Below are 16038 nucleotides of genomic sequence, written 5' to 3'. Positions count from 1 at the left end.
ATTAAAATATAATGTCATAATACCAGTAAAATATTGTAATGGCAATAAAATATAACAATGCCAATAAACTAGAATACTGTAATGCCAATAAAATATATTATAATGCCAATAAAATATAACATTATAGTACCAATAAAATATAGCACTGTGATACCAACATATTACGATCCCAATAAACTATAATACCAATAAAGTATAATATTGTAACACCGATAAAATATAATATAATAACACCAATAAAATACTGCAATGCCGATAAAATATAATATTATAACACCAATAACGTATGATATTGTAATACCAATAAAATATATTATAATGCCAATAAAATATAATATTATAGTACCAAGGAAATATAATGCTAGGATACCAATAAAAGATAATATTGTAATGCCAATAAAATATAATGCTGTAATACCATTAAAATATAATGTTATAATGCCAGTCAGATATTGTAATGGCAATAAAATATAACAATGCCAATAAAATAGAATATTGTAATGCCAATAAAATATATTATAATGCCAATAAAATATAACATTATAGTACCAATAAAATATAACACTGTGATACCAACATATTACGATCCCAATAAACTGTAATACCAATAAAGTATAATATAGTAACACCGGTAAAATATAATATAATAATACCAATAAAATAATATAGTGCCGATAAAATATAATATTATAACGCCAATACAATATAAGGTGATACGTCCGATGATAGTGGTGGTTGTTACGTGCCGGGCACTGTTCTACCGGCAAATGGGGTGGGACCAGTCCCACGGCGGGGGCTCATGGCGTCCGCCCCCACTTTCCAGATGAGGGAACCGAGGCCCAGAGGAGGGACTCTCCCGAGGCGACCCAGCCGCGGAATTAGAACCCAGAGCCCGCAGCCTCCGCGCGGCAGCATTCCTCCAAGGGCTCGGTCCAGCGCCGTAGGCTCGAAGGAAACGCCGTGGGACCCCCAGAAACAGCCCCTTTATTGAGGACGAAGCAATCGGGGGGTCCGCGCCGGTCCCCCTCTAGTCCCGGGGCTCGCCCGCGGGGTCCGGCCCACCGCCGTGCCTCAGTTGGCCCACGGAGATGACGGGCAGCGTGCACTGCTCCGGGTAGCGCCACGGCTTCACGTGCTGGCCGTGCTCCCGCTTCCAGGCCGGGTAGCTGCGCGAGGCCTTCTGGAGCTTCCGCAGCATCTGCTCGGGGGGCGCGGGGGCACATCATCAATCGTCGATCGTATTTATTGGGCGCAGAGCACTGTACTAAGCGCTTGGGAAGTCCCAAGTTGGCATCATCGAGAGACGGTCCCTACCCAACAGCGGGCTCCCGGTCTGAAAGAGGCCGCGAGCCCGCTGTGGGGCAGGGGAAGCCGCGTGGCTCGGTGGGAAGAGCCCGGGCTTTGGAGTCGGAGGTCCCGGGTCCCGGTCTTGCCGGCTGTGTGACCTTGGGCGAGTCGCTTCACTTCTCTGGGCCTCAGTGACCTCATCTGGAAAGTGGGGATTGACTGCGGAGCCCCCCCGGGAGGGCAACCTTGTATCGCCTTGTATCCCCCCCCCGGCGCTTAGAACAGTGCTTGGCACGTAGCAAGCGCTTAATCATCATCATCAGTTGTATTTATACGATTGGCTTCATAAATGCCATTATTAATTTATTAATGGTTTATTTATTATAATTAATAAATTTATCATAATTAATTTATTTATTATTATAATAAATTATAATTAATGTATTGCTTATTTATTATTATAATGACTTATAATTAATTTATTAATTATTTATTATTGTGATGGATTATAATTAATTTATTAATGATTGATTGTTAATTTATTAATGGCTTAATGAATGCCATTATTATTATTATTATTATTAGGGACCATCTCTGTATGTTGCCAACTTGTCCTTCCCAAGCGCTTAGTCCGGTGCTCTGCACACCGTAAGCGCTCAATACATACGACTGAATGAATGAATGAATTTGATAAGCGCTTACTATGTGCCAAGCACTTTGTATCACCTTGTATCCCCCCAGCGCTTAGAACAGTGCTTTGCACATAGTAAGCGCTTAATAAATGCCATTATTATTATTAGGGACTGTCTCTATATTTTGCCAACTTGTACTTCCCAAGCACTTAGTACAGTGCTCTGCACCCAGTAAGTGCTCAATAAATACGATTGATTGATTGATTGATTGATATTAAACACTCTGCACCGAGCACTGTTCTAAGCGCTGGGGGAGATACAAGGTGATCGGGTTGTCCCCCGTGGGGCTCACGGTCTTCATCCCCATTTTCCAGATGAGACCACCGAGGCAGAGGGAAGTGAAGTGACTCGCCCAAGGCCACCCAGCAGACAAGTGGCAGAGCCATGATTAGATGGCAATAATAATATCAAAAGGGTATTTGTTAGTAATAATAATAATGATGATGATGATGATGATGGTATTTGATAAGCGCTTACTATGTGCCAAGCACTATTAAGCACTATGTACCGAGCACTGTTGTAAGCGCTGGGGGAGATAATAATATCAAAAGGGTATTTGTTAATAATAAAAATAATAGTAATGATGATGATGGTATTTGATTAGCGCTTATTATGTGCAAAGCACTGTACTAAACACTCTGTGCCGAGCACTGTTCTAAGCGCTGGGGGAGATACAAGGTGATCAGGCTGTCATTCATTCATTCATTCAATTGTATTTATTGAGCGCTTACTGTGTGCAGAGCACTGTACTAAGCGCTTGGGAAGTACAAGTCCCCGTGGGGCTCACGGTCTTCATCCCCATTTTCCAGATGAGGCCACTGAGGCACAAGGAAGTGAAGTGACTTGCCCAAGGTCACCCAGCAGACAAGCGGCAGAGCCGCGATTAGATGGTAATAATAATATCAAAAGGGTCTTTGTTAGTAATAAAAATAATAGTAATGATGATGATGGTATTTGATAAGCGCTTACTATGTGCCGAGCACTGTTCTAAGCGCTGGGGGAGATACAAGGTGATCAGGCTGTCATTCATTCAATCGTATTTATTGAGCGCTTACTGTGTGCAGAGCACTGTACTAAGCGCTTGGGAAGTACAAGTCCCCGTGGGGCTCACGGTCTTCATCCCCATTTTCCAGATGAGACCACTGAGGCACAGGGAAGTGAAGTGACTTGCTCAGGGTCACCCAGCAGACAAGCGGCAGAGCCGGGATTAGGTGATAGTAATATTATTAGGGAATTTGTTAAGACTAATGATGATGGTGGTATTTGTTAAGCACTTACTATGTGCCAAGCACTGTACTAAGCGCTGAGGTAGATACGAGGCGATCGGGTTGTCCCCCGGGGGGGCTCGCGGTCTTCATCCCCATTTTACAGACGAGGGAACTGAGGCCCAGAGACGTGCCTTGCCCAAGGCCACCCAGCAGACAAGTGGTGGAGCCGGGATTAGAATAATAATAACGATAATGGTCTTCGTTTAAGCGCTTACTATGTGCCAAGCACTGTTCTAAGCGCCGGGGGAGATACAAGGTGATCAGGTTGTCCCACGGGGGGGGGGGGGCTCACGGTCTCCATCCCCATCTTACGGATGAGGAAACTGAGGCCCAGAGAAGTGACTTCCCCAGGGTCACACGGCGGACGAGGGGCGGAGGCGGGATTAGAACCCAGGTCTTCCTGACGCCCGGGCCCGGGCTCTGCCCACTGGGCCGCGCTGCTTCCCGCTAGATGGGTTGGGTTATTATCATTATTATTTAATAATTAATAATATTATTATTAATATTAATTAATTAATATTTAATAATAATAATAATAATGGCATTGATTAAGCGCTTACTATGTGCAAAGCACTGTTCTAAGCGCTGGTGACGGGGCCCCCCCAATCACGGGGTGTACCCCCCAGCCTCAACTCACCATGGGGGCCACGCACTGGGAAGCCTTGTTGATCACCCACGGGGGCAGGGAGCCTGCAAGGGGGACAGGGAATGCGGCTGGTTAGCGTCTTACCGTCCTCTCCCCGGCGCTTAGTACAGTGCCCTGCACACAGGAAGCGCTCAGTAAATACCACCGACCGACCGACCGTCCCGGAGTCCCACCCCTCCTCCAGACCGTCCGCACGCGGGCAGGGAACGCGTCTGTTTATTGCTGTCTTGTCCTCTCCCCGGTGCTTAGTACAGTGCTCTGCACTCAGGAAGCGCTCACTAAATACTCCTGACTGACAGTAAGCTCATTGTGGTCCGGTTCTAATTCAAATGGCCTCTCCCAAGCGCTTAGTACAGTGCTGTGGACACAGGAAGAGCTCAATAAGTGCTCCTGACTGACTGTAAGCTCATTGTGGTTCAGTTCTAGTTCAAGTGGCCTCTCCCAAGCGCTTAGTACAGTGCTCTGCACACAGGAAGCGCTCAGTAAATACTCCTGACTGACTGTAAGCTCATTGTGGTAGGGGAATGGGTCTCTTTCTTGTTCTGTTGGCCTCTCCCAAGCGCTTAGTACAGTGCTGTGGACACAGGAAGCGCTCAATAAATGCTTCTGACTGTAAGCTCATCGTGGTTCGGTTCTAGTTCAAGTGGCCTCTCCCAAGCGCTTAGTACAGTGCTCTGCACACAGGAAGCGCTCTATAAATGCTCCTGACTGACTGGAAGCTCATTGTGGTCGGGGAATGAGACTCTTTCTTGTTCTATTGGCCTCTCCCAAGCGCTTACTACAGTGCTTTGCACACAGGAAGCACTCAATAAATACTCCTGACTGACTGTAAGGTCACTGTGGTCGGGGAATGGGTCTCTTTCTTGTTCCACTGGCCTCTCCCAAGCGCTCAGTACAGTGCTCTGCACTCAGGAATTGCTCAATAAATACTCCTGACTGACTGTAAGCTCATTGTGGTCCGGTTCTAGTTCAAATGGCCTCTCCCAAGTGCTTAGTACAGTGCTCTGCACACAGGAAGCGCTCAATAAATGCTCCTGACTGACTGGAAGCTGATTGTGGTTGGGGAATGGGTCTCTTTCTTGTTCTACTGGCCTCTCCCAAGTGCTTACTACAGTGCTTTGCACACAGGAAATGCTCAATAAATACTCCTGACTGTAAACTCTTTGGGGTCTGGTTCTAGTTCAAATGGCCACTCCCAAGTGCTTAGTACAGTGCTCTGCACCCAGGAAGTGCTCAATAAATACTCCTGACTGTAAGCTCATTGTGGTCAGGGGAATGTGTCTCTTTCTTGTTCTATTGGCCTCTCCCAAGTGCTCAGTACAGTGCTCTGCACACAGGAAGTGCTCAATAAATACTCCTGACTGACTGTAAGCTCAGTGTGGTCGGGGAATGGGTCTCTTTCTTGTTCCATTGGCCTCTCCCAAGTGCTTAGTACAGTGCTCTGCACTCAGGAAGCGCTCAACAAATACTCCTGACTGTAAGCTCAATGTGGTCGGGGAATGGGTCTCTTTCTTGTTCCATTGGCCTCTCCCAAGCACTTAGTACAGTGCTCTGCACTCAGGAAGCGCTCAATAAATACTCCTGACTGACTGTAAGCTTATTGTGGTCCAGTTCTAGTTCAAATGGCCTCTCCCAAGTGCTTAGTACAGTGCTCTGCACTCAGGAAGCGCTCAATAAATACTCCTGACTGACTGTAAGCTTATTGTGGTCCAGTTCTAGTTCAAATGGCCTCTCCCAAGTGCTTAGTACAGTGCTCTGCGCACAGGAAGCGCTCAATAAATACTCCTGACTGACTGTAAGCTCATTGTGGTCCGGTTCTAGTTCAAATGGCCTCTCCCAAGCGCTTAGTACAGTGCTCTGCACACAGTAAGTGCTCAATAAATACTCCTGACTGACTGTAAGCTCATGGTGGTCAGGGAATGGGTCTCTTTCTTGTTCCATTGGCCTCTCCCAAGCGCTCAGTACAGTGCTCTGCACACAGTAAGCACTCAGTAAATACTCCTGACTGACTGTAAGCTCATTGTGGTCTGATTCTAGTTCAAATGGCCACTCCCAAGCACTTAGTACAGTGCTCTGCACACGGTAAGCGCTCAATAAATACTCCTGAGTGACTGTAAGCTCACTGTACTCAGGGAATGGGTCTCTGTCTTGTTCCATTGGCCTCTCCCAAGCTCTTAGTACAGTGCTTTGCACACAGGAAGCGCTCAATAAATACTCCTGACTGACTGCAAGCTCATTGTGGTCAGGGAATGGGTCTCTTTCTTGTTCTACTGGCCTCTCCCAAGCGCTTACTACAGTGCTCTGCACCCAGGAAGCGCACAATAAATACTCCTGACTGACTGTAAGCTCATTGTTGTCTGGTTCTAGTTCAAATAGCCTCTCCCAAGCGCTTAGTACAGTGCTCTGCACACAGAAAGCGCTCAGTTAATACTCCTGACTGACTGTAAGCTCATCGTGGTCGGGGAATGGGTCTCTTTCTTGTTCCGTTTGCCTCTCCCAAGTGTTCAGTACAGTGCTCTGCACACCAGAAGCGCTCAATAAATACTCCTGACTGACTAAGCTCATTGTGGTCCGGGAATGTGTCTCTTTCTTGTTCCACTGGCCCTCCCAAGTGCTTCCTACAGTGCTCTGCACACAGGAAGCGCTCAATAAATACTCCTGACTGACTGTAAGCTCACTGTGGTTGGGGAATGGGTCTCTTTCTTGTTCCGTTGGCCCCTCCCAAGCGCTTAGTACAGTGCTCTGCACACCAGAAGCACTCAATAAATACTCCTGACTGACTGTAAGCTCATTGTGGTCGGGGAATGGGTCTCTTTCTTCTTCTTTTGGCTTCTCCCAAGTGCTTAGTACAGTGCTCTCCACACAGGAAGCGCTCAATAAATACTCCTGACTGTAAGCTCATTGTGGTCTGGATCTAGTTCAAATGGCCTCTCCCAAGCGCTTAGTACAGTGCTCTGCCCACAGGAAGTGCTCAATTAGTACTCCTGACTGTAAGCTCATTATGATCGGTTCTAGTTCAAATAGCCCCTCCCAAGCACTTAGTACAGTGCTCAGCACACAGAAAGCGCTCAATAAATACTCCTGACTGACTGTAAGCTCACTGTGGTCGGGGAATGGGTCTTTTTCTTATTCCACTGGCCTCTCCCAAGCGCTTAGTACAGTGCTCTGCAAACAGGAAGCGCTCAGTAAATACTGACTGACTGCAGGCTCATTGTGGTCGGGGAATGTGTCTCTTTTTTGTTCTATTGACCTCTCCCAAGCGCTTAGTACAGTGCTCTGCACACAGTAAGCGCTCAATAAATACCATTGAATGAATAACGTGGGGTGACGGGGAAGCGAAGAAAAGGCATCTCAGCTAGTGTCCTTCATTCATTCAGTCATTCCATGGTATTTATTGAGCGCCTACTGTGTGCAGAGCACTGTCTACACAGCTCGTTGTGGGCAGAAAATGTGTCTGTTATATTGTGCTCTCCCAATAATAATAATAATGTTGGTATTTGTTAAGCGCTTACTATGTGCCGGACACTGTTCTAAGCGCTGCGGGGGATACAAGGCATCAGGTTGTCCCATGGGGCGCTCACAGTCTTCGTCCCCATTTTCCAGATGAGGGAACTGAGGCCCAGAGAAGTGAAGTGACTTGCCCAAAGTCACGCGCCTGACAAGTGGCGGGGCCGGGATTTGAACCCATGACCTCTGACTCCCAAGCCCGGGCTGTCTCTAGCCACACTGCTTCTCTAGCGCTTAATACACAGTAAGCGCTCAATCATTCATTCATTTCTAGACTCTGAGCCCGCTGTCGGGTAGCGACCGTCTCTGTATGTTGCCAACTTGGACTTCCCAAGCGCTTAGTACAGCGCTCTGCACCCAGTAAGCGCTCAATAAATACGATTGATTGAATGAATGTATAATAATAATGTTGGAATTAAGCGCCTTCTATGTAGGGACCGTCTCTCTATGTTGCCAACTTGGACTTCCCAAGCGCTTAGTACAGCGCTCTGCACCCAGTAAGCGCTCAATAAATACGATTGATTGAATGAATGTATAATAATAATGTTGGAATTAAGCGCCTTCTATGTAGGGACCATCTCTCTATGTTGCCAACTTGGGCTTCCCAAGCGCTTAGTCTAGTGCTCTGCACACAGTAAGCGCTCAATAAATACGATTGAAAGAATGAATGAATCCCCATTTTCCAGATGAGGTCACTGAGGCCCAGAGAAGTGAAGTGACTTGCCCAAAGTCACGCGCCTGACAAGTGGCAGGGCCGGGATTTGAACCCGTGACCTCTGACTCCCAAGCCCGGGCTCTCTCTAGCCACACTGCTTCTCTAAGCGCTTAATACACAGTAAGCGCTCAATCATTCATTCATTTCTAGACTCTGAGCCCGCTGTCGGGTTGGGACCGTCTCTATATATTGCCAACTTGGACTTCCCAAGCGCTTAGTACAGTGCTCTGCACCCAGTAAGCGCTCAATAAATACGATTGATTGAATGAATGTATAATAATAATGTTGGAATTAAGCGCCTTCTATGTAGGGACCGTCTCTCTATGTTGCCAACTTGGACTTCCCAAGCGCTTAGTACAGCGCTCTGCACCCAGTAAGCGCTCAATAAATACGATTGATTGAATGAATGTATAATAATAATGTTGGAATTAGGCGCCTTCTATGTAGGGACCATCTCTCTATGTTGCCAACTTGGGCTTCCCAAGCGCTTAGTCTAGTGCTCTGCACACAGTAAGCGCTCAGTAAATACGATTGAAAGAATGAATGAATCCCCATTTTCCAGATGAGGTCACTGAGGCCCAGAGAAGTGAAGTGACTTGCCCAAAGTCACGCGCCTGACAAGTGGCAGGGCCGGGATTTGAACCCGTGACCTCTGACTCCCAAGCCCGGGCTCTCTCTAGCCACACTGCTTCTCTAAGCGCTTAATACACAGTAAGCGCTCAATCATTCATTCATTTCTAGACTCTGAGCCCGCTGTCGGGTTGGGACCGTCTCTATATATTGCCAACTTGGACTTCCCAAGCGCTTAGTACAGCGCTCTGCACACAGTAAGCGCTCAATAAATACGATTGATTGAATGAATGTATAATAATAATGTTGGAATTAGGCGCCTTCTATGTAGGGACCGTCTCTCTATGTTGCCAACTTGTCCCTCCCAAGCGCTTAGTACAGCGCTCTGCACCCAGTAAGCGCTCAATAAATACGATTGATTGAATGAATGAATAATAATAATGTTGGAATTAAGCGCCTTCTATGTAGGGACCGTCTCTCTATGTTGCCAACTTGTCCCTCCCAAGCGCTTAGTACAGCGCTCTGCACCCAGTAAGCGCTCAATAAATACGATTGATTGAATGAATGAATAATAATAATGTTGGAATTAAGCGCCTTCTATGTAGGGACCGTCTCTCTATGTTGCCAACTTGTCCTTCCCAAGCGCTTAGTACAGCGCTCTGCACCCAGTAAGCGCTCAATAAATACGATTGAATGAATGTATAATAATAATGTTGGAATTAGGCGCCTTCTATGTAGGGACCGTCTCTCTATGTTGCCAACTTGTCCTTCCCAAGCGCTTAGTCCAGCGCTCTGCACCCAGTAAGCGCTCAATAAATACGATTGAATGAATGAATGAATGGATGAATAGATGACGAGACCGTGAGCCCGCTGTCGGGTAGGGACCGTCTCTCTACATTGCCAACTTGTCCTTCCCAAGCGCTCAGTACAGTGCCCCGCACACAGGAAGCGCTCGACAAATACGACTGAATGATTGAATTCAAATTTATTGAGCGCTTACTGTGGTGCAGAGCACTGTACTAAGCGCTCGGGAGGGACGAGCACGGGACGAGCCAGCTCGTCGCGGACAAGGGGCTGCGCCTGCCGCTTCACTTCTCTGGGCCTCAGTTCCCTCATCCGTCAAATGGGGATGAAGACCGGGAGACAACCTGATCAGCTTGTAACCTTCCCGCGCTCTGAACGGTGCTTGGCACGTAGTAAGCGTCTAATACGTGCTCTCATTCCTGACCTCTCCCAAGCGCTCAGTCCAGTGCTGTGCACACGGTAGGCGCTCCCTCGCCGGCCCCCCCCAAATCCCCGGGGCCCGGCGGACCCCCCCCCCGACTCACCCTTGGGATCCAGCTGGGCCAGGTAGGTGAGGTGGCAGCTCCGGGGGCCGGTGGAGAGCAGCAAGTAGCCCGTCAGGATGGAGACCGCCCGAACCATGTCCTTGCGTGGCGGGTAGTTCTGAGCGGCCAGGGGAGGGGCGTTCAGCTGGGGCGACCCCGCTCCCCTCCTCCACCTCTGGACCGTTCATTCCTTCATTCAGTCGTATTTACTGAGCGCTTACTCAATTATTGAGTCTTTACTGAGCGCTCATCGAGTCCGTATCTATTGCAGCGCACTGGACTAAGCGGGCAACGTAGAGAGACGGTCCCTACCCAACAGGGGGCTCGCAGCCTGACTAGGCAGTCAGTCGCCCCTATTTATTGGGCGCTTCCTGTGTGCAGGGCGCTGTACTAAGCGGTTGGGACGCCTTCCTTCCTGCCCTTCCCCCGACTCTGGGCCGCATCCCAGATCAGACTGAGAGGGGGAGAGGGGTCAAAGCTGGGGAGAAGGGTCGCGGGGGGGCCGGCCAGGGGTCGCGGGGGCCGGCCAGGGGTCGTGGGGGGCTGGCCAGGGGTCACGGGGGGCTCGCCAGGGGTCACGGGGGGCTCGCCAGGGGTTGCGAGGGCTGGCCTGGGGTCATGGGGGGCTGGCCTGGGGTCATGGGGGGCTGACCAGGGGTCGTGGGGGGCTGGCCAGGGGTCACGGGGGGCTGGCCAGGGGTCACGGGGGGCTGGCCAGGGGTCAAGGGGGGCTGACCGGGGTCGTGGGGCCTGGCCAGGGTTCACAGGAGGCTTGCCAGGGGTCACGTGGGCTGGCCAGGGGTCATGGGGGGCTCGCCAGGGGTCGTGGGGGCCGGCCAGGGGTCGTGGGGGGCTCGCCAGGGGTCGTGAGGGCTGGCCAGGGGTCACGGGGGGCTCGCCAGGGGTCGTGAGGGCTGGCCTGGGGTCACGGGGCTGGCCAGGGATCCTGTGGGGCTGGCCAGGGGTCACGGGGGGCTCGCCAGGGGTCGCGAGGGCTGGCCTGGGGTCATGGGGGGCTGACCAGGGGTCACGGGGGGCTGGCCAGGGGTCCCGTGGGGCTCCCCAGGGGTCGCAGGGGGCTCGCCAGGGGTTGTGGGGGGCTGGCCAGGGGTCGTGGGGGGCTGACCAGGGGTCATGGGGGCCTGGCCAGGGGTCACGGGAGGCTCGCCAGGGGTCACATGGGCTGGCCAGGGGTCATGGGGGGCTCACTAGGGGTCGCGGGGGCTGGCCAGGGGTCGCGGGGGGCTCACCAGGGGTCGCGAGGGCTGGCCTGGGGTCGCGGGGGGCTCGCCAGGGGTCGCGAGGGCTGGCCTGGGGTCGCGGGGGGCTCGCCAGGGGTCACGGGGGGCTGGCCAGGGGTCGCGGGGGCCGACACCCACCGGATGCGTGACGGAGAAGTTGATGATCATGCAGGTGTTGTCGGTCACCTTCCAGGTGCGGAGGGTGACCACGTCCCGGTTCTTCATGGGTTTCGGGCACTTCCCTGCCGACAGCGGGGTCCGCTCAGCCCCCCGCCCGGCCCCCGCGGACCCCCGGGCCACGCCACCCCCCTCCCGCCCCCTCAAACCGGGCCGGCGGGGGCATCGCCATCAGCAGCGTGACGTTTGCTAAGCGCTGGGGCCGATACGAGGTCATGGGGCTCGCCGTCTCCATCCCCATTTGACAGATAATAATAATAATGATGGCATTTATTAAGCGCTTACTATGTGCCAAGCACTGTTCTCAGCGCTGAGGAGTTTACAGGGTGATCGGGTTGTCCCACGGGGGGCTCACGGTCTTCATCCCCATAATAATAATAATAATAATGACGGCATTTATTAAGCGCTTACTATGTGCCAAGTTCTCAGCACTGGGGAGGTTACAAGGTGACCAGGTTGTCCCACGGGGGGCTCACGGTCTTCATCCCCATAATAATAATAAGAATGATGGCATTTATTAAGCGCTTACTATGTGCCAAGCACTGTTCTCAGCGCTGGGGAGGTTACAAGGTGATCGGGTTGTCCCACAGGGGGCTCACGGTCTTCATCCCCATTTCCCAGATGAGGGAACTGAGGCCCAGAGAAGTCAAGTGACTTGCCCAAAGTCACCCAGCTGACAAGTGGCGGAGCCGGGATTTGAACCCCTGACCTCTGACTCCAAAGCCCAGGCTCTTTCCACTGAGCCATGCTGCTTCATACCATCATCATCGTTATTATTATTATTGCATCATTATTAATACCAATATTATTAATATTACATTATTATTCCTACAAGGTGATCAGGTTGTCCCACGAGGGGCTCACAGTCTTCATCCCCATTTGACAGACGAGGGAACTGAGGCCCGGGGAAGTGAAGCGACTCGCCCAAAGTCACCCAGCTGACAATTGGCGGAGCCGGGATTTGAACCCCTGACCCCTGACTCCAAAGCCCGGGTTCTTTCCACTGAGCCACGCTGCTTCATACCATCACTATCATCATTATTATTACTACATTATTATTAAAAGAATATTATCATTAATATTACATTATGATTATTACAAGGCGATCAGGTTGTCCCACGGGGGGCTCACGGTCTTCATCCCCATTTGACAGACGAGGGAACTGAGGCCCGGAGAAGGGAAGCGGCTGGCCCAAGGCCACCCGGCAGACCAGGGAAGAGCCAGGATTAGAACCCACGTCCTCTGACTCCCAATCTGCGCTCCTCACCCGGTGAGCGTTCGCTAAATACGATTAAATGAATGAGGCCAAGTGGTGTGGACTCAAGCCCGGGCTTGGGAGTCAGAGGTCACGGGTTCAAATCCCGGCTCCGCCACCTGTCAGCTGGGTGACTTTGGGCAAGTCTCGCGACGTCCCTGGGCCTCGGTTCCCTCATCTGTCAAATGGGGATGAAGCCGGTGGGACAACCCGATCACCTTGCCACCTCCCCGGCGCTTAGAACGGTGCTTGGCACATAGTAAGCGCTTAATAAATGCAATTATTATTAGTATTATTATGGGGGTGAAGACTGTGAGCCCCCCGTGAGACAACCTCATGTGCTCTGCACATGGTAAGTGCTTAATAAATGCCATTATTATGATTGCTAAATAGGACAGACTGAACGTAAGCGCTTAATAAATGCCATTATTATTATTATTATTATTAAATAGGACAGACCGAGCGGCCCGCCCACCACCGGCCCGCAGCTCACAAGCGTAGTAGCCCACGTCGGTGGTGTTGTTGATCCGCGCGATGTCGAAGGAGTCGAGCATGGTGATGTCCCAGGTTTTGCGATATTCTTGGTCGTGCAACACGTCATAAACCGTCTCGATTGGCACATCGCCAATGGTCACGCAGCCCTGGCCCCGGAAAAGCCAAATAATAACCGTCATTACCTCCCAAGCGCTCAGTACAGTGCCCCGCACAGGGTGAGCGCTCAATAAATACGAGTGAATGAATGACCACGGTAGCGACGGGACTTTTTTGAAGCGCTTACTACGTGCCAGGCGGCCCCCGTGGGGCTCGCGGCCTCCGTCCCCATTTTACGGAGGAGGGAACCGAGGCCCGGAGAACGTCACGCCGCGGGCCGGCGGCGGAGTCGGGATTGGAACCCGTGACCTTGCCATTCCCAGGATCTTCCCACAAGGCTGCGCTTGCTTCTCGGAGCCGTGGTAACTTATGTGGTATTTATTAAGCGCTTAATATGTGCCTGCACACAGTAAGCGCTCAATAAATACGACTGAATGAATGAATGTGCCAGGCATGTTTTGGGTTTTTTTTGAATATTTGGTGAGTGCTTACTATGCTACTTCTAAAAAGACGACTTTGGGGTCCCTCTTATAATAATAATAATAATGATGGTATTTGTTAAGCGCTTACTATGTGCCAAGCACCGTTCTAAGCGCTGGGGGGATACAAGGTGATCAGGTTGTCCCACGTGGGGCTCACCGTCTCAATCCCCATTTTACAGATGAGGGAACTGAGGCCCAGAGAAGTGAAGTGACTTGCCCACAGTCACACAGCTGGCAATTGGCAGATCCGGGATTCGAACCCATGACCTCTGACTCCAAAGCCCAGGCTCTATCCACTGAGCCACGCTGCTTCTGTGCCTGGGGTATTTTGTTAGGCGCTTACTATGTGCCAGGCACTGTTCATTCGTTCATTTATTCATTCATTCAGTCGTATTTAGTGAGCGCTTACTGGGTGCAGAGCACTGTACTAAGCGCTTGGGAAGTACATAGAGAGACGGTCCCCACCCAACAGCGGGCTCACGGTCTAGAAGGGGGAGACAGACAACAAAACATTAACAAAATAAAATAAAATAAAATGTTCGAAGTGCTGGGGGAGATACAAGGTCATCGCGTGGGGCTCCGGTCTCCATCCCCATTTGACAGATGAGGGAACTGAGGCCCGGAGAATAATAATAATAATAATGGTATTTGTTAAGCGCTTACTACGTGCCAGGCACTGTTCTAAGCGCTGGGGGAGATACAAGGTCATCAGGTCGTCCCACGGGGGGCTCACGGTCTCTGTCCCCATTTGACGGATGAGGGAACTGAGGCCCGGAGAATAATAATAATAATAATAATAATGGTATTTGTTAAGCGCTTACTACGTGCTAGGCACTGTACTAAGCGCTTGGGAAGTACAAATTGGCAGCACATAGAGACAGTCCCTACCCACCAGTGGGCTCCCAGTCTAAAAGGGGGAGACAGAGAACAAAACCAAACATACTAACAAAATAAAATAAATAGGATAGAGATGGACAAGTAAAATAAATATGTACAAACATATATACATATATACAGGTGCTGTGGGGAAGGGAAGGAGGTAAGATGGGGGGGACGGAGAGGGGGGTTTTCTGGCCGTTGGGCCGTGCCCCGGTCACCTTGATTTTGTGCACGGCGGCTTGGCTGCGGTCGGAGGGCCCCGGGGGGGGGCCGGGTACAGACCACCACGTTGTCCTTGGCATACCTGGCCTGCCAACCCTCCTCCTCCTGGCACTGGGCCTGGAAATCCTGGAAGAAAGAGTCCTCGGGGAGGAGCACCGTCGCCAGGGCTGGGCGAGCAGGGGGGCTGGGAGGACGGAGGAAGAGGAGGCCGGCGGACGGGCCGCAGGGCCGGACGGCGGCCTCGGACGGGCTGGTCCCGGGGGCCGGACCGTGGTGGGCCGGAAGGATGGGCAGCGCCACGGGCCGGGTGCTTGGCAGTCGGTTCGAGGACCGGACGGAAGGACGGACGGACGGACGGAGCGACGGGCCCGGCAGCTCGGACTGATGGATGATGGACAGCCGGTTGGGCAGGCTCCCTCAGGTTTCCAAGGCAACCGAAGGGCTGGGATTCTGTTTCCAAGGCAACCTAGAGGGCGGGCCCGCCCCCGGCCTCCTATTGGCCCAGAGGCGGCGGCGGCTCCTCCCTCGGGGCTATCATCATCATCATCATCATCATCATCATCATCATCAATCGTATTTACTGAGCGCTCACTATGTGCAGAGCACTGGGCTAAGCGCTTGGGAAGTCCAAGTTGGCAACGTCTAGAGACGGCCCCTACCCACCAGCGGGCTCACAGTCTAAAAGGGGGAGACAGAGAACAAAACCAAACATACTAACAGAATAAAATAGAATAGATATGTACAAATAAAATTAAATAAATAGAGTAATAAATATGTACAAACATATATCCATATATACAGGTGCTGTGAGGAAGGGAAGGAGGGAAGGCGGGGGGGATGGAGAGGGGGACAAGGGGGAGAGGATACCTTATATCCCTCCAGGACTTAGAACAGTGCTTTGCACATAGCAAGCGCGTAAATACCATCATTATTATTATTATACATTCCAGCTCTGCCACTTGTCTGCTGTGTGACTTTGGGCAAGTCACTTCACTTCTCTGGGCCTCAGTTACCTCATCTGTCAAATACATCATCATCATCATCATCAATCGTATTTATTGAGCGCTCACTGTGTGCAGAGCACTGGGCTAAGCGCTTGGGAAGTACAAGTGGGCAACATCTAGAGACGGTCCCTACCCACCAGTGGGCTCACAGTCTAAAAGGGGGAGACAGAGAAC

General features: G+C 51.1%; 2 protein-coding genes across 4 annotated transcripts in view; one reads left to right on the top strand and one right to left on the bottom strand.

Moving 5' to 3' along the window:
- The window catches only part of PDZD11 (PDZ domain containing 11), a 52687-nt gene that overhangs the window by 29818 nt on the left and 6831 nt on the right, over positions 1-16038 (top strand). The gene's annotated exons all lie outside the window — the stretch shown is intronic.
- On the bottom strand, positions 912-15379 carry LOC119929987 (START domain-containing protein 10-like). Its single transcript, XM_038748383.1, has 6 exons — positions 14857-15379; positions 13180-13327; positions 11393-11496; positions 10014-10131; positions 3885-3937; positions 912-1198 (listed from the first exon to the last, which is right to left on the bottom strand). Exons 1-6 carry the CDS (start codon positions 14938-14940, stop codon positions 1028-1030), a joined length of 678 nt encoding a protein of 225 aa, XP_038604311.1. The 5' UTR covers positions 14941-15379; the 3' UTR covers positions 912-1027.

Source organism: Tachyglossus aculeatus, chromosome 6 (assembly GCF_015852505.1).
Source record: "Tachyglossus aculeatus isolate mTacAcu1 chromosome 6, mTacAcu1.pri, whole genome shotgun sequence".
NCBI lineage: Eukaryota > Metazoa > Chordata > Mammalia > Monotremata > Tachyglossidae > Tachyglossus > Tachyglossus aculeatus.
Note: the sequence above shows the minus strand (reverse complement) of the source record. Positions and strands in the feature narration are given on the sequence as shown.

Coding starts and splice junctions, on each gene's coding strand:
- LOC119929987 (XM_038748383.1), bottom strand. CDS start 14,940: ATGCCAAGGACAACGTGGTGGTCTGTACCCGGCCCCCCCCCGGGGCCC. Junction 13,328..14,856: donor CCGCCGTGCACAAAATCAAG/GTGACCGGGGCA, acceptor TTCCGGGGCCAG/GGCTGCGTGACCATTGGCGA. Junction 11,497..13,179: donor CGACGTGGGCTACTACGCTT/GTGAGCTGCGGG, acceptor CGCTGTCGGCAG/GGAAGTGCCCGAAACCCATG.